This window comes from Solanum stenotomum, chromosome 8 (assembly GCF_019186545.1).
Source record: "Solanum stenotomum isolate F172 chromosome 8, ASM1918654v1, whole genome shotgun sequence".
NCBI classification, from domain to species: domain Eukaryota; kingdom Viridiplantae; phylum Streptophyta; class Magnoliopsida; order Solanales; family Solanaceae; genus Solanum; species Solanum stenotomum.
Window position 1 is genome coordinate 27,029,159 of NC_064289.1, and position 26,342 is coordinate 27,055,500.

A 26,342-nucleotide genomic window follows, 5' to 3' on the forward strand; every position below is an offset into this window, starting at 1 on the left:
TCTCATGTTTTGATGAATTACGAAACTATGGGATCTGATAAAGAGACCTAATCCCTCGAATGGTAGTCGTCCAGGACAAGTCAATGGCCATCTTTACAGAGATGACAAGCAATTCTCAAATGAAATTTACATCTGGTACCGTATGTTCATATAACGTGGATGTGTTATTTGATCAAAATCTCTTGTATATATACTATAAATAAAAAGTTGGATTATGGTGATGACTTGTTACTTGTAGCAGCAATAATGAATGAGTACATACCGAGGGGTTCGAGTAAAGCTACATTTTCTGTCTCAATATTTTTCCATAAAAATGCACTATATCGTTAGGAGCTTTACACCAATCAAGAAGAGAAAATAGCAACGCCCAGTAATCACAAATCACAAACACAACAAATAATACACACTGCAAAAAAAAAAGTGCAAGGCGAGTAAACAAGTATAAGACTGATGTGGGAGGAAGGGCAGATCATCTCATGTTCAAAGGCTGTGTCTTCTTCTTATTCTGTCTGGGAAGTGGTACTTGGATGAAACCAAACTTCTTCTTATGTGTAATGAACTGCTTGTGTACATCCCCTTCTTTCATAGCTTTTGTCGGATTCAATATGATCCCACTCTGTTCCCTCAGCATTTGGCTAAAAGACACATGCTTTCTTTCAGTGTGGCTTTCCATATGCTTACCCACAACAATATGATCATCTCGCAAAATCAGCTTCCTGCTTAGTATGTCTCCAATTGATATTGATGATCGAAAGACTGGGACTGATTTGTCATTGACATTGTCTGCTTCGTTGTCATCAACTAGCCGAGGGTTCCCATGACTAGTGAGAGATGACTGAGGATTTCTGAACTTAGATTTGACTGAGGTATTATGCCCTGAGTAATGCAATTGAGTGTGTTCTAATCTCTCCCTGTAGAAACCATCTTGTTCAATAAGACTACTTCGTCTTTGAGTACCATCTTCGTTGTCCAAAGCCTCTTCTAGAGTACTCCTGTTGTGTCTAATTTCTTTGGTAGTTTCCTCCATCTTCTTTGTAATAGACACCTCAGATTGGTTTGCTTCATTAGTTCTGTGCATAGTGTTTGTGTCTACAAATTTTGTTTTGCATAGCTCTTCAGCTTGCTGTGCTTTTCGGGCAAGAGCATAATATTCTTCATATGAAATTGTGATTCCCTCAGTTGTGTGCTGAACAACAGCTGAAGAATTCTTTCCATTTAGTAAAGCCTTTCGTTGCGCAAAAGCAATTGCTTCCACAGCTTTAGCTGCTTCTTCCATCTTTTTGGCTGCATGTAACCTCATTTCAGCCATTCTAATACTCGCCTTTGTTCGTTCAATCTCTGACATTGCCTTCATCACCTCGTACCTTGAAGCTTCTGCCATTTTCTTGAATTGTTCAGCTTCAAAGCTCAACTGCTGGTTCATAGTGTTGTTTTCCAACCCTGCTGCTGAATTAAGGGATTTCGTCTGACTGCTTCTGTCAAGAATTATCTTTTCTTTCTTCATTTTCTTACTGAGAGTCTCAACAGAAGATCTAATCACAGTAAGGTCTGTCGACATCTTGTTAAGGTCTAATTTTGCTCGGTTTAATTCCATTAGTACATGGCCTGGGGACTGAAGAGGACATAGACTTAAGTTTTCTGCTGACAGATCATTAAGATTCGGAATTTGGCTCTCCGGATGTAAACTGGGACTGGACACCAACTCAGACAGTTGTTGCATCAAATTTACTTTCAATCCTTCTACAAATCTTTTAGCTTCTTCCACTTCTCTCAAGACATTGAGGGCTTCCTGTTCCTTCACAATCAAGTCTTTCTCAAATTTTACTGCCTGCTCCTCCATTTTGCCCACTTCAGAATCGTTCTGCCAACATTAAAATCTCATCAACGGATGTATTGATCAACAATCTAATTACATATTATCATTAAAAATAAAATACTTTTAGAATAAAATGTGAACTGCTTTTATGAAATGTACGATAAAAGATGAGAGATTATGAGCAAGCCAAGCATCTGGCCCGAACACTATACCACCATCTCAACGGGCTAATACAGATACTGTGTATGCAAATTTGGTACCAAGAACTATTTAGATTTCATTTTCATGTTAATCACTTAGAATGGAAGAGCAGAGCAAAAAAATAGGATGTGATGTAGACAAAATAGTAGTATTAGTACTAGTAGTTGATTAAGCATCGCCCTGCCCTGCCCCAATTGCCATTGCCATCCCTGAAGGCATTACTCCTGCTCGAGTAAACACTTTGGACCCAGTGTTTCGACACATTAGAAGGAAACACTCATATCATATAACTCATGGAAAATAAAGAATCAGGCGAAAGCGATGTTAAGTTTGAGCCAAAAGAAGTGATTACAACACCATTAAGAGTATTTCTAATCATAAGAAAGCTGTAGAAATTGCCCAAAAAGAAGGGTAGGATTTAGGCTTACGTCCGGAGGTGGTAAACGGAGCAAGTGGTGGGGAATCCAAGGGCCACTGCCACCAAAATGATCGACAGCCTCCTTCACTGACTCGAAAGGCGGAGATGTATCAATTTCTACTCTTGGATTCATTATTTTCTTACTTTCAGCCATACCACCTCTACTGTATGTAGTAACACAGACACAGCAGCAGGGTGCTCTCTTGCCCCGCATTATATATAGTCAGACAATGCTCCTCCATTCCAAAATACTATGACATCATATCATATGAATTTTGATTAATATTTTAAATTATAATTTATAAGTAATATTTTTTCTATAATTTTTATTGGAAGATTAGTTAAATTGACTCTTTAAAAGTAAAACATAATAACTAATTTGCAGGGAATACTTTTTTTTACTAGACATAAAATTTAAGAAAGAAGGAAAATTTTTAAAATCCATAATCTAAAATAAGTCAATATTTATGTAACTATAAATTAAAAAAACGGAGAAATTTAAAATTAAAATTGTTACTATACTAACTACTATAAAAGGTATCTTCTTTTTTTTTTTTTCTAGCGGAGCGGACTGAAAAAGAAGTAAATTGCGACAGGAGTAGGAGACAGGGGTGTTAATAGCTTAGACTTAATACTCATTAGGTTCATTTTATGTCACTGTTTAATTTTTAAGACCGTCAATCGTTTAAGAACGAAACTAATAATTCACATCAAATTTAAGAGTGTTTTTAAATACTTGTCTCTAAAATAAATAAGGTAGTTGACTATGAGTCATTTAAATTGGCCTTAGTTACACAAAATGTAATGATATTTGGAGTGAATTTGAGATGTTAATGATTTATATTGAAGGGTTAGTGATGGCGATGATGATGTCGGATGGTGAAAAATGGGACCATGAAGCTAAAATAGTTTACAGAGCACAAACCAATATAACCCAAACGTGTTCAGTGAGAGCATGTATATGTGTGAGTGCAGATGAATAAAGTAAATAAAGAATAGGGGAAAGTGGTCGTTAGTACTTCATCTCTCCTTACGAAATTACTGTCAAAAGTTAAAGAAAAGGAGTTTTTTCTTCCTTTTTTTTTTTTCACTTTTTTCCTTCTATATAATGGTATACTAAGGACCACAGGAAAGATCCCTTATATCTTTAATTTTTTCTTATTCATGTGAGAAATGGTTATTGTTNTATATTTCTATATGTGTGAGTGCAGATGAATAAAGTAAATAAAGAATAGGGGAAAGTAGTCGTTAGTACATCATCTCTCATTACGAAATTACTGTCAAAGGTTAAAGAAAAGGAGTTTTTTCTTCCTTTTTTTTTTTTTACTTTTTTCCTTCTATATAATGGTATACTAAGGACCACAGGAAAGATCCCTTATATCTTTAATTTTTTCTTATTCATGTGAGAAATGGTTATTGTTGAGGTTAATTAATACATCCACTTATTCATAAAAGGGATAATACATAAATATGTCTTTTAACTTGGTTTAGTTGGCATATGCCCTCCAATTTTGAATATGTACAAATAGACATTTAAACTTGTAAAAAATTAATAAGTAGATACACACATCTTACGTGACATAATACATGTAGGGCGTCACATAGTACACAAAATTACCATGTAGGACGCCACATATGATACATGTGTCTATTTGTTCAATTTTATATAAATTTAATTGTCTACTTGTGCACACTCAACGTTAGAGAGTGTAATATCAACTAAAGTCAAGTTAAATGTCTTGAAACAATCTACTTTACGAATTTTCATAATCATGATCTACTCAAGTTGGAAAGAAATTCGTTTACAATAAGCTTATATAACCAATACATCAAAACAATCTAAAAGGTGGGGCATGAGGCAAGACATTTTACGTAGCATGGAACAGTGCGTAAGCCCTGAGACCAGTGTCTCATGGATCTACAGAACATATATTTATATTATCAATTTTATAATTTTATTACTAAGAAAATAAATAATAACACTTCATGCGTGCCTATTTTTGAATTAAGACTGAATTCATTTCTTTTTGTTTATTAAGATTAGACAAACTAGTAGTAGTATGTATTTGAGAATTCTTTTCTCATGTTTATGATGATCAATATGGCCTCTTTCTATAATCCCTACCTATATGATATGGCTATGTTTGAAAAGGAAGAATGGGGGAGTAGGCGTTAGGTTACCAACGAGAATTATAGTGGAGTGTTAAGTACTTCTTCATTCTTAATCGTATGTCTTAAGTTTGAGTCCCTTTGAATATGGAGTCATCTTTGTTACAGAACGCTCTACCCATCAATGTGGGACTTGCCAGTGCAAGTTTAAATTTAATCGATCTCCAATATGAATACTAGACACGGGTGAAAAATCTAAAAAAAGGCCTTGGGTCAAATGTAGAGGTTCCTTGAAGGTCCTCTATCACTTTTCTACGTTTATATTATTTGTTTATTTATGGGAGGTAGGTAGAGAGAAATAAATGAGGTATCTTTTGGTCTTGCCATGCTCATAAAGCTATTCTCTCCCGCTTTGAGAAGGCATTCGTCACTAGTAAAGATTTTTAATTTCATATTTGGTGTCTGATATTCACATTGGAGTCCGGTTAAATTTGAATTCACACATGGTAAGGGTAACACACTTCCTAGCAAAGATAACTCTGTATTCAAAAAAACTCGATCCGACATCTCTAGTTAAAAATAAAAAAGTACATACTACTCTACAACAACCGTGATCAATTCATCAGTCGACACTAACAAAGATTGATTTGACTAAAGAGAAAAAGTGCACATAGAGAGAAAGCATTATTCATTAAAGCAGAAAACAAAAGGCAGAGGACACACGGAATTTCACTTTGCTATTCCACCTTCCATGCATTATTGATGGGCACGCAATTGATTGCCAAAGAAATTTTCCGCAATTAGAGGGCCTTTAAACATTCTTTTTAATTAAACTTTTATCACCTTTTTACCTCACCCTCATACTTGCTAAATCCAATTGTCTACTTTCTCAAGCAATGGAATCTCATTTTCAGAAGAATTTTGTTGAATATCTTTTTTTCTATTTTATAATCCCTGCCGTACGTCCACAATAAAATGATTTTTTAACCTCTCAGATTCGATCTATAACAAGTGATTTTTTTAAAAAAATAATCATAAGAGAGATATTAGCTTAGATTTTGTTATTCGATCCCAAAGTTTCTATTAGTATTAGATTAGCCATAACTTTCTTAAAGAGTATTAATAACTATTCACTCCGTATTTTTATATGTTGCATTTTCCGAAAGTTAATTTAACTAACTTTCAAAGCTAAATTATATTTCATTAATTTGATATTTTAAATACAAAAATATATATTAAAAAACTATATGAAAAATATTATAAGCTGCAATTTTTTTCATAGCAATATGATAAAAAAAATTACATCTTAAAATATTAGTTGAAGTTCATATGATCTTTTGACCAACCTAAGCCATTATTTAAAGCAATTTATCAAAATAATATGTTTTTTAAAGATTTTTACAAAATTAGTATAAATGTATTTCACAATAACGTTTTAGGGTATATTTTATTTTTTTAAAATCAGTTATGTGCTGACAGCGTTAAGTTGAGAAACGTTATTGTGAATAACGTTTTACGCTAAAAACATTACTATGAGTAACGTTTTATAATACGTTACTGTGAGTCACATTCTACACCTAAACGCTATTGTGAGTAATGTTTCTTAAGAATCCAATCACGTGATATTGAATCCTGCAAATTTAGAATTGAATCCAACAAATATAGCTATAGTTTGTAAAAGACATCTATATTTTTATGAATTTTAGTGTAATAATTTGATAAGATAAATTTTTTTCTATCAGTATACACAAATTATCTCCCAGTAATTGAAGAAATAACCTTTTAGAATACAAATTATTAATATACCCCCTCTTTCCCAATTTATGCGATGCATCATTTTTCGAGAGTCAAACAATTTAAGTTTGATCGAGAATTTGCTCATATAATCTTCAATTTTTTAAAAAATGAAATTCATATATTTGTAAACTATGTAAAAATTATTATAAGTCACAATTATTGACAATTCAAATTATTTAAAAAATATGTGAAAATTTTGTGGTCAAACATAAACTTGTTTGAATCTCGAAATTCGAAATGTGTCACATAAATTGAGATAGAGGGAATATATACTTTGCAAGATTCGATGTCCCTTGATTGGACTCTTAAGAAACATTACCGTGAGTAACATTTTAGGTGTAAAATGTGACTCCCAGTAACGTATTATAAAACGTTACTCATAGTAACATTTCTTAACTTAACACAGTTAGCAAACAACTGAATTTTTTAAAAATAAATTATACACTAAAACGTTAATGTGAAATATGTTTATACTAGTTTTGTAAAAAATTAAAAAACACATTATTTTGGTGAATCACTTTAAATAATTGCTTAATTTGGTAAAAAATTCAAGTTCATATAGTTTGACTTTAAAAAAAGAAACTATGACAACAAAAAAAAACGGTGAAAGTACTTTCGCAGTTTCATTTCCTTTTTAGTCAACTTCGAATTTTTTTTAAAAATCTTTAGTTATTTATTCATTCTAATTTTGAACTACTTAAATTTTACGCATAAATTAAAATAAAGAGAGTAATACCTGAACGAACAAATAATTTTCTTTTGGTCAAACCGTTTCATTAATTCCAATGATCAATTACTTCTATAAAGAGTTTATATCATATAAGTCTTGCATTTAATTGATGTACAACTGTTTCTGTTTAATACATGAAAAATGATATTAACATGAAAGGAACAAATAATTAGTACGAAAAATATCAATAAATAAGGAAAGCTAACAATGTATAATAAGAGGGAGATATGGTTATTCATACCAAGGAAAAACAATTAAAGAGGAGGATCTGCAGAATAGAAATATGAAGTATTTCCAATACATCCCCTCATGGTCTATTGGAGACATTAATCTTGGACAAAAATTGTTCGAAGTCATGGTGGGAAAGAGGCTTGATTAGTTAGTCAACAAGCTAATACTTTATTAAAATGTGAATCATTCGAACAGCGGCATATCCAGATTTCAAAAGGATGGGTGTACTATTACGAAAACACGTATCTAAGATATAAATTTGATCGATTTGACCTTTAGGTTTGTAATATGAACTGTTAAATTTTAAAAATTATAGGTTCAAAATACATAATATTGCTAGTTTTAAATCTTAATATACACATCTGATTTGATTATATAATTTTTTTTAGGAATTTTCAATATAACACTCTTGAACTTTGAAATATTAAAGCAAAAAAAATAAAAGAAAAATTAGTTGAAACGTCAAAAGCGTTACCGATAACCACTTGAAGAGGTGCTACTAAAAAAAAGAATTTAAATTTCTATCCTCACTTAAGAGGTGAATACTATCATTATCGTATTTTTATATTGTACTTTGAATGTGGGCTCACCATTTATATTTTAATATTTTTTTTAAAAATATAACACTACTATATATGATTTAGAGGGGAGCATGGGTTCACGTGAACCCACACAACCCCCTCTAGATATGCCTCTGCATTCGAAGCTGACCCCATTAAATCATACGAAGAACAAAGTGATAATCAATTTTCAAGTTCTCCATTCGTGAATAAAAGGCCGAATTTATAAAAAGATAATTTGCACATAAATTATCATAATGCATCACTAGTGGTCCAGAAAGAGAATGATAATTTTTCTTTAGGAGATTCTGAACCCAACACAATTCAGCAACAGTAGAAGCGTTTGATCTTAACTAGTGTCGATAATTTAGGCTCAATTTTTGCAAACCCATTAAATAGGGGTTGAATGAGTGAGTTTTAAATAGGGAAAATTACACCAATTGACAAGCTATGCCATTTGTTGATAATTTTTCTGGCCCAACTGTACAAAATTACCTAAAATGGCCCAATTAGAACAAAATAACCATGTTTGATGTAATTAATCTTTTTTTTCTTTGTAAAGACAGATATAGACTCAGGTTTTGGGCTTAAAATACCCAAAAGAGAAACTTTTTATTGTTTACATTTTTTGTTGCTCTTTTTAATTTTTTTAATTTTCTAATTATTTCACTTTGCGGAAGAAATGAATATTTATGTCATTTTATTATTATTTTTATTTATTTAGGCGAAAACGAAAATGCATGATAGTTAAATAAATATTGATATGCATGACCTTTTTTTTAAAAATCNTTTTGGCTTAAAATACCCAAAAGAGAAACTTTTTAGGAAAAATGACTTAAATACACAACACTTCTTTACCTATTCTCAATATTTCCCTACTCTTTTACTAAAATACAAAAATCCCTTATTTTCCCCAATTCAACTTAACCGGATACTTTATTAGTTTAAGTATCCGCCAGTTATTAATTAACGTATCCGTGCTGCTATATTATGCATCCGCCCGTTAATTAAGTATCCGTGTTGCTAACAACTTAATAATTTAAGTATCCGCCCATTATTAATTAAAGTATCCGCGCTGCTATATTAAGTATCCACACTGCTATATTATGTATCCGAAAACACTAAAAAAAAGGATTTTTGGTAATTAATGAAAGAGTAGGGAAAAGAAGTAATTTCTTTCTTATACTATGTCATTTGCCTAATTTTTACTTTTTATTGTTTACATTTTTTGTTGCTCTTTTTAATTTTTATAATTTTCTAATTATTTCACTTTGCGGAAGAAATGAATATTTATGTCATTTTATTATTATTTTTATTTATTTAGGCGAAAACGAAAATGCATGATAGTTAAATAAATATTGATATGCATGACCTTTTTTTTAAAAATCTTTTATTTCTTTTTTTTTTGTGCTATTAAAAAAACTTTTTTGTTATCTAAATTTTTTGTGGCCCTTTTTAAATCTCTGTTTCACTTCTTTTGTAGAAAAATGAATATTTACGTCATTTTATTATTTTTTTATTCTATTTATTAAGGTGGGTGAGAAAATGTGAGCTTATGAACTCACCATTGCAGTGATGTATCTAGACATAATTCAGAGAAAAGGGAGAGAAGAAAATATCATTGATCTGGAAGAAGAGTCATGTACAATTGAGGCATTACATTGGCTTATATAGCCTAAAAATGTAACTGTCTACTTGACACATTAATCGAGGTAACTAACTAGTAAAGCATCAATTAACTACACTTAACTAATTAACTAACATTAGGAACTGTATTGTAGCTCATAACTAACTAATACAGTGTAACAAACTATTATATTTGAACACACCCCCTCAAGCTGAAAGGTGCAAAATATTAAGCACACAAAGCTTGCCCAAAAGATATGAATGATGAGCTTGACTTAACCCTTTCGTTAGTAGGTCTGTAAGCTGTGCTGCTGAGTATGAACATAGACAGTGTCAATGACTCATGCTTTGATCTTGTCTTTGATGAAGTGACAGTCAATTTTAATATATTTTGTTCTTTCATGGAAGACTGAATTTGCTGCTAGTTGTATGGCTAATTTGCTATCACTAAACATAGTAATAGGCATTTGAATGTGCACACCTAGTTCAGTAAACAATCCTAACAACCAAGTGACTTCAGACACAACTGAAGCTATACTCCTATATTTAGCTTCTGGAAACAATCTATTGTTTCTTTAATTTCCATGACACCAATGATTCTCCAAACATAACTACATACCCTGTAATAGACCTCCTAGTATTTGGGCAAGCAGCCCAATCAGAATCACGCCAACATGACAAAATAGTAGCAGGTTTAGATTGTAGCCAGAAACTCCTTGACTAATTGTACCCTTTAGGTATTTAATCACTATAATTGCTGCTTCCCAATGTGACTTCTTAGGGACTGCATGAACTGACTTAAAGTTTGCACTGCATAGATGATGTTTGGTCTGGTGATGGTGGCATACAGTAGCTTCCCAACCACTCTTTGATAGACTGTAATGTCTTGAAGAACTTCATCTCCAGTATGACCATTTGCTAAATCATATTCCACAGATGTTAATCTCACATTAGACTCAATAGGGGTAGGAGCAGGTGTGGCACCTGTCAGGCCTGCTTCAGAGATGAGTTCCAATATATATTTCCTTTGATTCCAGATTACCCCTTTTGCTGACCTCAATACCTCAATGCCAAGAAAAAACCTGAGTTCACCAAGATCCTTCAACTTGAATTGCCTATGTAAATTCTCCTTTGCTTCAATAATCATTTGTGTATTACTCCCAGTGATCAGTAGGTCATCAACATAAACTAGAATAATCACAATGTCTGCACCTCTCTTCAGAGTGAATAAGGAATAATCATGGGCACTTTGAGTGAAACTAGCAGTTACCAAGGCATTGGTTAACTTCAAATTCCATTGTCTGGATTCTTGTTTAAGACCATATAAGGACTTAAGCAACCTGCATACCTTGTTCTCTCCTGACCTTTTGAAACCCTCAAATATTTCCATGTATACTTTCTCTTCTAGATCACCTTGAAGAAAGACATTATAGACATCCATTTGGTACATGTTCCAACCTTTTGATACAACTAAAGCAATTACACTCTGACTGTTACCGTTACCATCTTAGCAACTGGTGAAAATGTATCATGATAATCCAGTCCTTCCTGCTGACTATATCCCTTAGCTACCAACCTGGCTTTGCATCTTTCTACCTTACCATTTGCCTTGTATTTTATCTTGTAAATCCACTTAGAACCTATAGTATGCATCCCTTTAGGTAATTCAACCACTTTTCAGGTGTTGTTTTCTTCTAAAGCTCTGATCTTTTGTTTCATATCCTGAATCCATCTATCATTCTTGACAGCCTGATGAAAGTGTTTTGGTTCAATGCACTCAGACAACTTGCTCAAAAAGACCTTGTAACAAGGTGTAACTTTGCCATAGCTAAGAGAGTTTGTTATTGGATGTTTGGTACTACTTTGTTTCTTCCATGTTGCTGCATAGTCTTTCATCCAAACAGGTTTCTTGATGCTCCTTGAAGTCCTTCTGACAGGTTGATTATTGATAGGGGAACTTGCAGTAGGTACTTCTGCAACCTCAGTGTCAATAGGTGCATTAGTATTATCTGCATACTCCATAATAAGAGAAACAACATTCTCATCATGATGAACTTCTGTGTCTGCAGCAACATCAGTATTATAATATAGGACAGAAGGATCAACAACTTCTAATGGAGAGCCATAAACATCCTTTGAAGGATCTGTGTGCATCTCCTTTGCAGAAAATGGGAAGATAGTCTCATGAAACACTATATCTCTACCTACAAGAAACTTTCTGGACTTGATATCCAACAATATATAACCCTTCTGTAATTCTGAATATCCTAGGAATCTAGTAGGAACAACTCTTTCTGAAAATTTATCACTCTTTGGCAATACTGAAGCATAACATAGGCAACCTATTGTCACGTCCCGCCACTTCGCAATAGAATTTTGCGTCCGGATAGGGGCGGAAGGGTCTGGAGTTGTGGAGAGGTTTCCGGAAGACTCTAGAACCCTTTAGATTATTCAAGAAGGGAATTCTCTAGAATAACTTAGAAGGCAATGAAAGGTCCTAGATAGTTTCCAAGAATGCCTTAGAATTCTCTAGCATGTGTAGAGAATTCTAGATGATGGACTAGATATTTTCTTGGAAAGCTTTAGAATTTCCTAGAATTAGTAGAAGATTCTAGGGAGGGNGGACTTGATATCCAACAATATATAACCCTTCTGTAATTCTGAATATCCTAGGAATATAGTAGGAACAACTCTTTCTGAAAATTTATCACCTTTTGGCAATAATGAAGCATAACATAGGCAGCCTATGACCTTTAGATGAGAATTTGTTGGAATTTTGGAATGAAGAAGCTCATAAGGACTCTTGTTTGCAATGGTTGTGGAGGACAATCTATTCATCAAATACACAGCAGCCTTGATGCAATATCCCCAATATTTAATAGGTAATTGTGATTAAAACCTGATGGCCCTGGCTATGTTAAGAATATGCTTATGCTTTCTTTCCACCACACCATTTGCTGTAGTGTATGTAGACAACTATTTTGATGAAGTATTCCCAGATCATGAAACAGTTGAATACATTGAGAATAAAAAAATTCAGTACCATTATCAGATCTAACAACTTTAATATGTGCACCAAACTGAGTCTTGATCATAAAAAAGAAAACCTTTATGGCCACAATGATTTCAGACTTTAACTGCAACAAGTAAATCCAAACAAATCTACTATAGTCATCTAATATTATCATAAAGTAATGCTTCCTGTCTAGGGCAGTAGTCTTATATGGTCCCTATAAGTTCATGTGAACAATATCAAAACTAGCAGAAACTCTAGAATTACTACTAGGAAAGACAAGTCTTGTTTGCTTAGCCAATGGGCAAACATGACAACTAGTAATTATTTCACTTTTATTGTTGTGAACTAGATTTAAATGCTTCATGATATGTTGGGAAGGATGCCCAAGTCTTTGATGCCAAAGCTGGATATCTTGACATGTCACTTATGCAGCCATTACTTGCTGATTGCATTGCCTTGTCTTTTCTTGCTTTATTGTTGATTCACTTTTGAACATGTGTAATCCACCTTCAGGTCCTAAAAAACACAAAAATCAGGATAAAATGATACAAAGCAGGACAGTTCCCTTGTGATCTTGGACACTGACAGCAGATTGAACTTGAAGTCTGGCACATGAAAAACATTTCTCATAATTTCATTATCAAATACAACTGATTCACCAGTATGCTTAGTGTTCACTTTATCTCTTGTAGGTAAATGTACTTGATTCTTGTATAACTTACTCAGTTCATGACTCTTGATTAGTGACTGTTTATGTGTTGTGATGTGATGAGCTGCACCAGAATCTACGATCCAGTCTTGTGGAATTTTTTTTTTGACATTAAGCAAGTTGTAATACCTGCCATGTTGACTTGTCTTGGCTCCTCTTTGTTCAACATATCTAATATTTATTTGTACTCTTTCTCAGTAAATGCTTGTGCCTGTGCTAAGTGTGCACTATCTCCCTTTCCTTGACTAGTTGAAGCTACTTGAGATGGATCATAAGAGTTGATGGAACCACTAGATACATTGAATTGGCTGCATGCTATCCTCCAAATCCACTGGGATATGTGGCCCTCTGGTTATTAGTTGTTGGTTACACTCCTCCATAACCACCAGTAGTGTTCTTATTACCATAACCTGCTTTTTTCCTCAGCTTCCAATCACTTAGGTAACCAATCAGCTTGTAGCAATTGTCTTTGGTGTGACCAGTGAAGTGACAATACTCACACCTTCTTCCTTTAAAAAAACTCCTTTTCTTGAGCCTTGTTCGCATTCATCATCATCGAGTTTGATTTATCAACTACACTGGTCAAGCATGCTGAATGTTGTATTTCATCCTCTGTGATCATGGCATATGCTTGATTTAAGGAAGGTGTCTCCTTTTAAGTAATATTTGTCTACGAGGTTGATCATATGATTCATTTAAGCCATTTAAAAACTGAATTAGTCTCAATTGTTGAAGGTGCTCTATATACTCCTTAGACAGAGGACATGTACAACTAGGATGTGGTATCACAACATCATACTCACTCTATAACGTCTTTAGCTTAGTAAAGTAATGTGACACATAATATGTACCTTGTGTGAGTGTTGTGCTCTCCTTGTGTACCTAGTAGATCCTCATGTGATTGAATTTATCAAATCTCTCCTTGAGATCTGCCCAAACTGAGAATACAGTTGTAGCATAAACTATACCACTAATAGAAGTTCCTCACTAACAGTGTTCATCAGCCATGACAGGACGATCACATTACATGTCTCCTACTGTTCGTGCAACTCATCTTTGTATAATGCCTTGGTAGAAGCACCTATTACAAAACCATATTTCCTCTTCCCCAAAAGTGCAATCCTCATAGATCTGCTCCAAACACCATAGTTTTCAGATCCAATCAACTTGATAGGAATCAACATAGCTCTTGATGAATCAGATTGACCAATATACAGAGGATCACTTTGATCGATTCTTAAGACAGCCAATATCGAGCTTAAAAAAAAATCAACATAGAAGCAACTAGCTAGAAGAGATCTAAACTCGCCTAGAAGAATAAACACAAGATTAACTAGCTAGAAGAGATCTAAACTCCACTAGAATCCTGCTCTATAAACTCAGCACCTTGTGCTCTGATACCATGAGAAAATGTGAGCTTATGAGCTCACCATTGCAGTGATGTAGCTGGACAGAATTCAGAGAAAAGGGAGAGAAGAAAATATCATTGATCTGAAAGAAGAGTTATGTATAATTGAGGCATTACACTGGCTTATATAGCCTGAAAATCTAACTGTCTACTTGACACATTAATCGAGGTAACTAACTAGTAAAGCATCAATTAACTACACTTAACTAATTAACTAACATTAGGGATTGTACTGTAGCTCATAACTAACTGATACAGTGTAACAAACTATTATATTTGAACAGTGGGAATGCATGATAGACAAATAAATATTGATATCGATACATTACATAATAGTTAATATAATATCGATACACGATCATACATCATTTATACAATTTCGATACATTACATACCTATTTATACAATATCGATATATTACATCTACACTACATAATATACACATTTATACACTATTTTAAATATCGATACACATTTATACACTATTTATACAATACTAATACATTACATATACACTACATAACTAGTTATAAAATATTGATACATTACATAATTATTTGTCCATCATATATACTTGTTTTTACCTCATTTTTACAATATTGATACATGAAAAAGTTTTTTTAAAAAAGGAAAAATGATTTTAATTAAAAAGAACGCAGCAAAAAGCATTAAACTTCATTGTTCCTTCCACAAAGACTGTCGGGTAAGTCTCTCAACTTCCCCTCCCCAAAACCTTTCTTCTTTTTCTTTGTTTGAAATTTTAGGGTTAGGGTTTGTGATTAACATCCCTGAAATCTTCTTCGAAAATTGTGAGGAAGAAGAAGAAGCATTCATTCACACAACACTTGTGTACATCGATCGGCTACAATAACATACTAACTAACTTCCTAATCGACTATTTAACAGATTGATTAACTAACCTTCTAAACTAATCATATTGTTAACTAACTAACCAATTCCAATAAATTTGAATATCTTAAAATATTTTGGATGTGCTTTTTCAACCACATATTTAGATAGAGCTAGAGGAATTTAAAATGAAAGAAACAATATTTTATATTAATGTAATCGTGCTTTGTCAGTATACCTCTTTCCAGAAAAGTGATAAACTCTCCAACCAACCGTACGTTTACTTGATTTGTTTTCCCTCTCTCCAATATATATTTTATTTGTAGACCATCTTATTAGACTCTAATAATTAAACAATAATTAGAGTTACTTGAAAATAAAATCTTAAATGCATATATAAATTATTGGAGCCAATTAATTATGACTACATAGATCAACCTAGTCAGTGGTGATCAAGTGGCAATTAATAGTCTGCCTTCTGCTCCCAAATTAAAATACATGTAACAATTTTAGCTGCAATCAATAATCACCATAACCATGGAATTTGATAGTCGGTCTATCAGGTAGTTCATTTATGTGTTCTACATGTTTCTGTTTATATATATGGTTAGTTAGTTAGTTAGTTAGATAGATAGATATATCCAGAATGATCCAACATGGTGGGAAAGATGGGCGTACACAGACCTTACTTCCACGACATCAAAAATAATTTTTAGCGATAATAGCTTAATTGTTATTAAATATGTATTTTTAGAGACAATTAACACTCTTTGTAAATGTCCCTAATGTCAATAGCGACACTGGATCCAATGGAAATTAACTAATGTCGGTAAAAGTTTTAACACTCTTTGTTAATCTATATATTTATTGCCGCTTAAAGTTGTTTTTGCTATTGTATCCTATACTTATAGGATAGAGAGGTTGTCCATTGACTAATGCCGATAAAGACTTTAGCACTCTTTGTTAATATGTATATTTATTATTGTTAAATGCTATTTCTACTATAGTATCTTATCTTTCTGGAATAGGGAAGTTTAATTTACATAATATGGCAAAAGACCAAGAACAAATTCTTCACCTAAGGTGATGCTTTGCTTCTGTAGTAAGACATTATGATATGAAATATTTGAAAATGGCCTCAACCACCACCCATAAATTAATAAATGGGACACATGACTAATATTAAAAATTATAACCCATCAAAACAATCAAGAAAAATGAAAAAGATCCCCCAAGAATAGCTATTTTCCACATGTAGTAGCTAGTGCACAATATGGCAACTTTGTTTGTCTGAGGAACCATATTTAATTCTGGAGTCGATCAATTAGTTAGAAATCAGCATCAGCTGAAAGAAAATAAAACCAAACCCTATTAACTTAAACCATTATATATGTAAGGTCCAAAAATAACAATATATAATAAGAAGTGCTGCTGAACATGTTTCATAAACCTTTTTATCAATATACCTTAGACATCTCTTTCAATTCAAAAGGTATTAACTTCCCACTGACTAAGTCAATTTGTCAAATATCAATATTAGTCTTAATCAACCTCCGATTCCAAATATTAGTAGTTGTTTGAAAGCTTTTTACATTGTATAACTAAGAAGTCATTTATCACTATTTTTAACAATCTACCCTGTTTCTTGTAGTTGGTGGGGTATTTGTTGAATGAAATATATAAGGGTGTGTTTGGTATAAAAGGAGAATATTGTTCATGGAAAATGTTTTCTTAGAAACTATTTTTATGGAAATAAGTTGATTTCTTACTTATTTTCTAGTGTTTGGTAAGTAAGCAAAAAATGATATCTCCAAAATATTTATATGTAATTTAGTAAAAAGCTATAGGAGTGGGAGGATATCAGTATTGGGGCCTCAGGGGGTGAGATGGTCAAAGAGATCCAGGTTGGGGGCTGAGCCGTCTCAACAAGTTTGGGGCCTAAAGCCAAACTTTATAAAGAGGCCCTATTGTTTTAGTTGACAAATATAAATTGAATAATTATACCATAATCAGTGCAATCCTACAAATGAGGTCTAGAGAGGCAGAATATATGCAGACATTATGCAATAAGAATGCAAATAATGTAATTTTTAAAAAAATATGATGATATTAAAATAGTGTTTTGATGAATTTGATAAGTAGATATAATAATATTAAAATAGTGTTGATTAGTTTTGGTACTTGAAATTTGAATAAGACACTAAAAATAAATTTGATCTTTATATAAACACACAACAATATATTTTACATAATGTAGAAGGTTTGAACGTTTGAGAGACTTTAGAATATTCAATAATGAAAGAATAAAAATAGTGAAAGGAGAATAAAGAAAAGTAAGTATAAGAACATAATGCGGTTGGTTCATGATAATCGTCATATATAAATGAGCTAGTCAACAAAATAGATAGCCACATGCAAAACTAGAAAGATACTATAATTGACTACCATATAAGAATCTAGAAAAGATACTACAATCAACTAAACAATATTCAATTTCTCAATTATATTTTCTCTACAAAAAATTCTTTTCAAATTTATCAATACATGGAATTTTTTTAACAATATATATCCATATATATATATATATATATATATGTATATATACATCTTTGGGAGAAAATGGGGGCTCCAAACGATCGCTTTAGTGGCCTTATGGTCGAGGCGGCCCTGGTTGGGGGCGTTGGAGGGGTGGGAGATACAATAAAAATAGAACGTCACTTATAGGACTTGCTTTTCCTACTTCCATTAAGAAGTCATTTTTCTCATCTGGAAGGACCTTATTTTTCAAAAATTTTACCCAACAAAACATGAAAATAGATTATTTTTTTATCAAAATGTATTTTCATCCATACCGAAAAAACCTTAAAAAGAGATAATTTAGATAAATACTCTCATTTATAAGGTTGTTGGATGTACAAAAATTTAAGAAGAAACTTGTACATACTATTTTATTATTCTTGGGGTGGTCAGTAATTAATATCGATAGAAGTCAATGCCATTAAAAGAAGCAACAAGAAGTTAAATGAAGGACCAATTTTGTATAGAGATGGAAAAAAAGGGCATGTGTGAAGTGAAGTGAGTCATGTGATTTTAGGGTATTTGCATGTGTATCAAACGTTTGTGTTTTCAAACCCTTAAAACCGCAGCAAGACACGCTTTTGTCTTGCGTCTATACTTTCTTACTCAACCCTACACTACACTTTATGTTCTCTTCTAAAATAAATAAAAATAATACCTACTCTAGATCTACTCCGTGAAAAATCGGTATGCGACTAATTTAATTCTCATGTTTGTCTGTGTATTTTAATTTCTTGAAATTTATTCTCAAGAGTGATTGCTCTGCATTAATCTTCATAACACATGATAAATAATGCAATTAATGACTCAATACAAGAAAAGTGTTGATTTCATGGGGATTTTTCTGGGGATTGTATACGAAAATCCACAGAAAATTTTTCCTGCGAATTTTCTTATAAAAAAAAATCTGATGGTAAAACCTTCGTAAGGTAATTATATTTTGCGAATTGCACAATCTCCAAGTAATTTACCTAGGGATATAAATTTTGCAGGTAAATTACATGCGAATTTTCTTACTAAAAAATACTAAAAATACAAGAATTTTCCAACAATTTTTTTCGCAAGTAAAGCCGCATGAATGTATTTTAATAAAATTCTTATAAAAAAAATTTTGATGGTAAAATCTTCGTAGGTAATTATTTTTTGCGAATTGCACAATCTCCAAGTAATTTACCTAGGGATATAAATTTTACAGGTAAATTACATGCGAATTTTCTTACCAAAAAATACCAAAAATACAAGAATTTTCCAACAATTTTTTTCGCAAGTAATGTCGCATGAATATATTTTAATAAAATTAAAAAAAATTCTCTGTGGACGATATTAACTATTATCTCCTATTTTATTCTTCCACCTGGGGACGCATACAACACAGTACTACCCCCCCTCCCCCTCCACGCATCCCACAATTCAATAATTCCCCAACCCACCCTCCTAATTAATTAGGAGTCCCATCCAATATCATTGGGGAGACAATGAATGGCTCATTACCCTATGCCCACCTCATACATAGTTTCTCCTTAAAATTCAATTTTGCTAATGTTGTTAGTTACAACCTTATAAATGCTTCATTTTTTATTTCTTACTCCGATGTGGTACAGAAGTACTAATGGCATTACATCAATATTTGGTATCTTCCTTCAATTTAATTAATTTTTAAAGTTAAATTTAATTAAACTAATTGAATAGTTAACATCTAATTTAGATATTTAAAATTTATTATAAATTCATCTCATATTAATATAGTAATAACATATATCTTAAAATATTGTCAAAATTTCATGTAGTTTAATCCTTTAAAAATGGAACTCAACAACTATTTGTATATTTAAAATAAATAACTTCCACCCGATATATTTTGAAAATTTTATGCTAACACTCACTTTCAATGAAATAAGGTTCATAACTAAGCATATTAAACTTAGACAAGATTTAAGTTACACATACAAAAGTCTTCAAAATAAATAATTAAAAATATAAATATATTTATAATTTTAAAGTGCAAGGAAGTTATAATCAATAGTATATCTTATTAGGAAGTTGTGGTATTTATAATTTTAATTTAATTTAATTATATATTTGCAAATAAATATCATTTAATAACTTAATATAGAGAAATTAGATCATTTTTAATGTTTGTAAAAAACAGATATATCAATTGAATTATATAACTAAAAATTATTGATTTTTCAGTTCATATATCAACGAGGGGTAATTAAACTTCACATAATAATGTATATAATTTAATTTTTCTCTACTTAAAAGTAATGTTTGTCTCACATATTAATACAATATTTAATATAAAATAATATTAAATCAAAATTGATTGCCTTTATGATATATTTTTTTATTGGATAAAAACTAGTCATATTATTTTAATGTTTTGTATCTTTAGAATAAAAATACAAAATAAAAATGGCATCATTGATTTTTAGTGATATTAAATATTAATTATATATAAGTTAATAATATTGATCCTGACATTTGTGGTAAAGTTCCAACATCGTATTAGATTGATATTATTGTACACTAATTTATTTAACCTAAAAGAGAGTTAATATTAACAATAAATTATTCTAATGTCATTGATATCTTTTATATTATTATAAGTTTTAATTGTGGTAATTATATTTTTAAGGAAATATTCCTCGAAGACTCCAAATTAAAAATTTCCTTAGATTTCAAGAAATTCTTTTCAGTTAAATTATATTTTTTTTAAAAAAACAAGTATACATATTTTCAAGTAAATCCCTCAAAAAATCTCCAACCAAATTCACAACAATAAAACCCCAAGTAATTCTTCAAGTAAGAAAATTCCCAAGTAAATTCCTAAGAAATAAATCTCCAAAAAATCGTGGAACATAAATCCCCAAGTACCACATATAAAAATATTTCTAGATGAATTTTCAAGTAATTATTCCTAGCTAAATATGCAAATAAGTTTATCTAGGAATTTTCATGCATAAAAAAATTATGTTTTTCATTACTTGCGAATTTACCTATGAAAATGGTACTTGCAAATTATTTTCCCAAATAACTTTCCCGGAAGTAGTTTTGTGAAAATGGCGCCAAATTTACCTATCAATTTTTCTGGTGAAATATTTTTCGCAAGTAAAAAAGTCTAGAATTTAGGAATTTTATATTTCCGCATGAATTTCGTAGGAATTTTTGCGAAAATAATTCCCAAGTAAATTTCACAGATAATTTACAATTTTCTAGTAGTGACTTTCAAGAATACAGAGTAACATCAAGCTTCTCTTATGAGACGATTTTATAATGACTAGTGTTCTCCACTTGCCATGGTTTTACTTGGCCACACGTCATGGTTATTTTTTTACCCTATACAGATAGTCCCACGTTCTTCAAATTTTGAGTTTTCCTTCAGGTGCATTAGGTACCCCTTGTTCCTCAACATTCCTCCTAGCAGGACGATCTCTGATAGCTTTTTGTGGAGGCATGATCTGAAAGACATGCACAATCACGAATTAGAAGAAAATTTTTAGAGATAAACTCTATCGTATGAAATGCGTATGAAAAAAGTGAGATAGTTCTTAAGTGTCATATCCTCCTAATTATAGATGTGGCACGCTTCACACCGATGATTAGGACTCTACAGATATGGATTCATAGACTCCCTAGGACTCTTGAACTCTGTGCTCTGATACCAAGTTTGTCACTCTCCGAGCCTACACCCTGGGCGAGATTGGCACTCGAGAACCATTGCTGACCCCAAGCGAACCCTTGGTTTGGCTTACTACTCAGCAGAAGTCTTTACTCAACAAGATAAATTCATGTAATAAACCATAATGTTATAAAGGAAACATTCAACTGGCCAATTAGACAAACTCACGTCTCAACATAATAGAATGAAAATGAAAAGACTAAAGAACTAAAATCAACTAACTGTCTATGAAGCCTTTAACAACTGAGATGGACGTCGGGACAAGACCCGCGACATCCTAATGAACTAAAATGATAAAGTAACGAAAAAGAGGATCTCCGGAAGCAAGGAGGCTCACTAACAACTCTGAAGCTCAAGTGGATCAACGATGCGCTGGGTGTTGATCCTAGTTACCTGAATCTGCATCATAAAAAGATGCAGGCCAACTAGCATCAGTACATTGAATGTACGAGCATGCGAGGGGAATACTAAAATAAGACATAAGTTTGAAAGGCACTGAAGGAATATACATGGTCTCAACTCAACTCATTTCAATATAAAACAATAATGTAAATGCAATATAAAGAAAAGCTTTTTAAAACATGGATAACAACTCTGTGTGTTTAGAAATACAATGGTAACTCAGTTTGTATGCAAGGATACAATATAAACTCTGCTTGTATTTTCAAATACAAATAATCTCTGTGTATACAAGAATACAAATATAACCGTGGGAATTTCTCTAACTGACAACCATCACTTAAGAGCTGTGTGATGATACAACGTTTTGCCTCACGCTGCCAAGGCCGTCCTATACCTTGCCGAGGGTATAAAACCTAACTACTAAGTGGATCCACTAGTCTATGCTAAAAAACATTAAGGAATCATCTAAAAAATATGACCCTTTTCTACCCACGTTGGCTACATGGTTTATGGGGGCAGTGAGTTGTCTGAACTCTCCCCCATACCGTTGCTCAATACTACTTCCAAAAATGTAACTAGCTCATATGTTTAAAAACATAACTCTTTCTGTGATTTGAGATAATTGCTCAAAAACTAGCCCAAAGGCTCTCTTGGAAATCAATGTTTCCTCTCTTGATTAAATGTGAAAACATTTACTATTTACTGAAAACTAGCTCAAAGGCTCTTTTGGAAATCGGTGTTTCCTTTCTTGATTAAATGTGAAAGTATTTACTCTTTGGGAATACATAGTCCCACTATACGCTTTTGAAGAAACGAACTTCACTCTTTACTCTTTACTCAACTCAAAACTCAAGTCATAAAACAAGTTTAAAGCATTTGCAAAAGTCTTTTGAAAGGACTGTAGGAACTCTCTACACTTGACTCTTAACTTTCCTTGAATTTGAAATTTATGGATTCAAGGTTGTGATTTGTGATTGGAAAGATCTCGTGATGTTTAAGAGTATTTTTATATAATTAAACATGAGAAACGATCAATAAATCACTGTCTGAAAACAAGTACGCAACACAGAGATGCATTTAAATATTTGATCGCGAAATAAATTTTAAGGCAGAGGGATCCGCGACCTCTCTATGATGCGGAGAAATCTTCTGCAAAAAGGGGAGGTAGGTCCGCGACGCGGACTAGGTCGCCAGTTTTTCCCGACTTTTTCCTTCTTCGTTTTCTAACCCTTATTCACCTAAATTCAAATTTTTTTTCTTAAATTCTCCTTAGATTCAGATACCCAGTATATGTACACAAGAATCTATTCATAAAAGACTTTAAATAGACACGATTTCCTGAAGAACTCAACAATCCCAACTTAACTTAAGAACGAAAGCCAATATTCAAGAACACATATCAAAATCATCAACTTTCAACTTTCTAGAACGAATTTCGCTAAATTAAGCATGACTGGCACGTGGCTGAACGAACCCAACGCTATGAAATACTCACATACCTCTTTGGATCGAATCCTTGGTGAACTCCGCAACCAAAATCACAAGAACTAGATGAATCTTGACCTTTTCTCCTCCTTTCTCCTCTTGAGTTCTTCTCTAAAATTCTAGCGTGAAATTTTAATGCGTAAAATAAACCAATTCAGTTTAGACCCCAAATAAATTACTAAAAATGGATTTAATTATTTGGGTAATGAAAAGACCGAAATACCCTTCCAAAATCTGAGTTCAGACAGTCTGACTTCAAACAGGCTTATCTCCCTCATACGAACTCAAAAACTAGCAAATTTAGTGGCATTGGAAAGATAATTCAAAGACCTTTCATTTGATATCTTGTAGCCCACCTAAATCATCATGTACTAGGAGTTATGGTCATTTGAAGTTGACCAAAAACTCATACTTAACATAACTTGCCAACTCTCAGATTTTCATTCTTTCCAAAAATGTTTTTTTTTCTAATTTTAGCCCTTTCAAAGAACGGGCTGTTACAATATCTCCCTCTTGGGAACATTCTTTCTCGAATGAGATTACTCTTAGTAGGCTAAGGGTGTAACATCTAACATTCAGCCTAAACAACCAACAAGCAAATCTAACATATTCAACATATCAATTAAAGAGTACTAAGAAGAGAATTAGTACCTTGAATTGGAATGTCTTCGGACTCAAAGAGGCATGGATATCTCTTCTTCTTGTCCTCCTCAGCCTTCCATGTAGCTTCCTCAACAAACTAATTTCTCCATAAGACTTTGATTGATGCTACCTCTTTGGTTCTCAACTTGCGAACCTGGAGGTCTAGAATCTGAACATGAATCTCCTCATAAGACAAGTTATCAATAATACCAATATCTTCAGTTGGGATAATCAGTGACGGATCGCCCATGCACTTTTTCAACATGAAAATGTGAAACACTAGATGAACTGCTGCTAACTTCTGGAGTAGCTCCAACTCATAAGCTACATTATCAATACTCCTAGATATTCTGTAAGGACCAATATATCAGAGACTAAGTTTCCCATTGTTACCAAATCTCATAACACCCTTCATGGGTGAAACCTTCAAGTATACCCAGTCATCTACTTCAAACTCTAGGTCTCTTCTCCTAACATCAGTGTAGGATTTCTGACGACTCTACGATGTTTTCAACCTCTCTTGAATAACCTTCACTTTCTCCATAGCTTCACGAACCAAATCTAGTCCTATCAACCCAGCTTCACCATCCTCAAACCATTCAGTAGGAGATCTGCATCTTCTCCCATAAAGAGCTTCATAAAGAGTCATTTGGATGCTAGAATGATAATTATTGTTATAAGAAAACTCAATGAGAGGTAAGTGATCATCCCAATTACCTTTGAAATCAATCACACAAGCCGTCAACATATCTTCTAAAGTTTGAATAGTATGCTCTGCTTGACCATCCGTCTGATGATGAAAAGTAGTACTCAAGTTCGCTTTTGAACCCAAACCTTTTTGAAAAGACTTCTAGAATTATGCAGTAAATTGTGCACCTCTATCTGATATAATCGAAACTGGAACCCCATGAAGTCTTACTACCTCTTGAATATATAACTTGACATTATCCTCTGCTGAATGAGTGGTCTTCACCGGTAAAAAGTGGGCTGATTTAGTCATTCGATCTACAATCACCCAGATCAAATCATGTTGCCTACGAGACCATGGCAAGCCAGTAATAAAATCTCTATTAATCATCTCCCACTTCCATTCCGAAAGTTCTATATTCTGAGCTATATCACCGGGCCTTTGGTGCTCTATTTTGACTTGTTAGCAATTCGGTCACTTAGCAACGAACTCAACAATACCTTTCTTCATACTATTCCACTATTATATTTCTCTCAAATCATGATACATCTTTGTGGAACCGGGATAGATAGAATATCTGGAGCTATGAGCTTTCTCCATGATCCTCTCTTGGAGTCTCTCCACCCTTGGTACACACAATCTACTTTGATACCTCAATACACCACATCCCCCTTTTTCAAAAGTCATTACTTTTTGCTTATGGATATTTGCCTTCAATTCAAGCAAAATAGGATCTTGTCTTATTTCTCTTTCAATTCTAACACTAATAATGATTCAGCCCCATTCATCACGACTGCTCATCCTTCGGTGGAATCCATTAGTCGAACTCCTAATTGTGCAAGTCTGTGCATATCTTTTGCTAAATCTCTCTTCGCTTTTTCAGTATGGGCGGTACTACCCATAGACAACCTACTCAAAGCATCAACAACAACATTAGCCTTACCTGGGTGATATAGAATACTCATGTCATAATCCTTGAATAACTATAACCACCTCATCTATCTGAGATTAAGCTCTTTCTGACTAAACATATACTGGAGACTCTTGTGATCAGTGAACACATCCACATGAACACCATATAGATAGTGACGTTATATTTTCAAAGCAAATACTATGGCAACCAACTCTAGATCATGGGTTGGATAACTCCTCTCGTGAACTTTCAGTTGTTTAGAGGCATAAGCTATGACTTTACCATTCTGCATTAACACACAACCCAATCCAACTCTGGACGCATCACAATACACGACAAAACCTTGGGTACCTTCTTGTAAGGTCAATACTGGGCAGTAGTCAACTGCCTTTTCAATTCCTGAAAGCGTTTCTTACAAGCTTCAGACCATTTAACCGTTTTCTGAGTTAACTTAGTCAAATGGGACAAAATAGATGAGAACCC

The 26,342-nt window shown here is 32.8% G+C and overlaps 2 protein-coding genes across 2 annotated transcripts in view; both read right to left on the reverse strand.

The window, feature by feature from the left end:
• The window catches only part of LOC125872570 (CBL-interacting protein kinase 18-like), a 504,282-nt gene that overhangs the window by 136,451 nt on the left and 341,489 nt on the right, over nucleotides 1–26,342 (reverse strand). The gene's annotated exons all lie outside the window — the stretch shown is intronic.
• LOC125872564 (WEB family protein At2g38370-like) lies at nucleotides 383–2,598 on the reverse strand. Its single transcript, XM_049553304.1, has 2 exons — nucleotides 2,446–2,598; nucleotides 383–1,861 (listed from the first exon to the last, which is right to left on the reverse strand). Exons 1-2 carry the CDS (start codon nucleotides 2,587–2,589, stop codon nucleotides 470–472), a joined length of 1,536 nt encoding a protein of 511 aa, XP_049409261.1. The 5' UTR covers nucleotides 2,590–2,598; the 3' UTR covers nucleotides 383–469.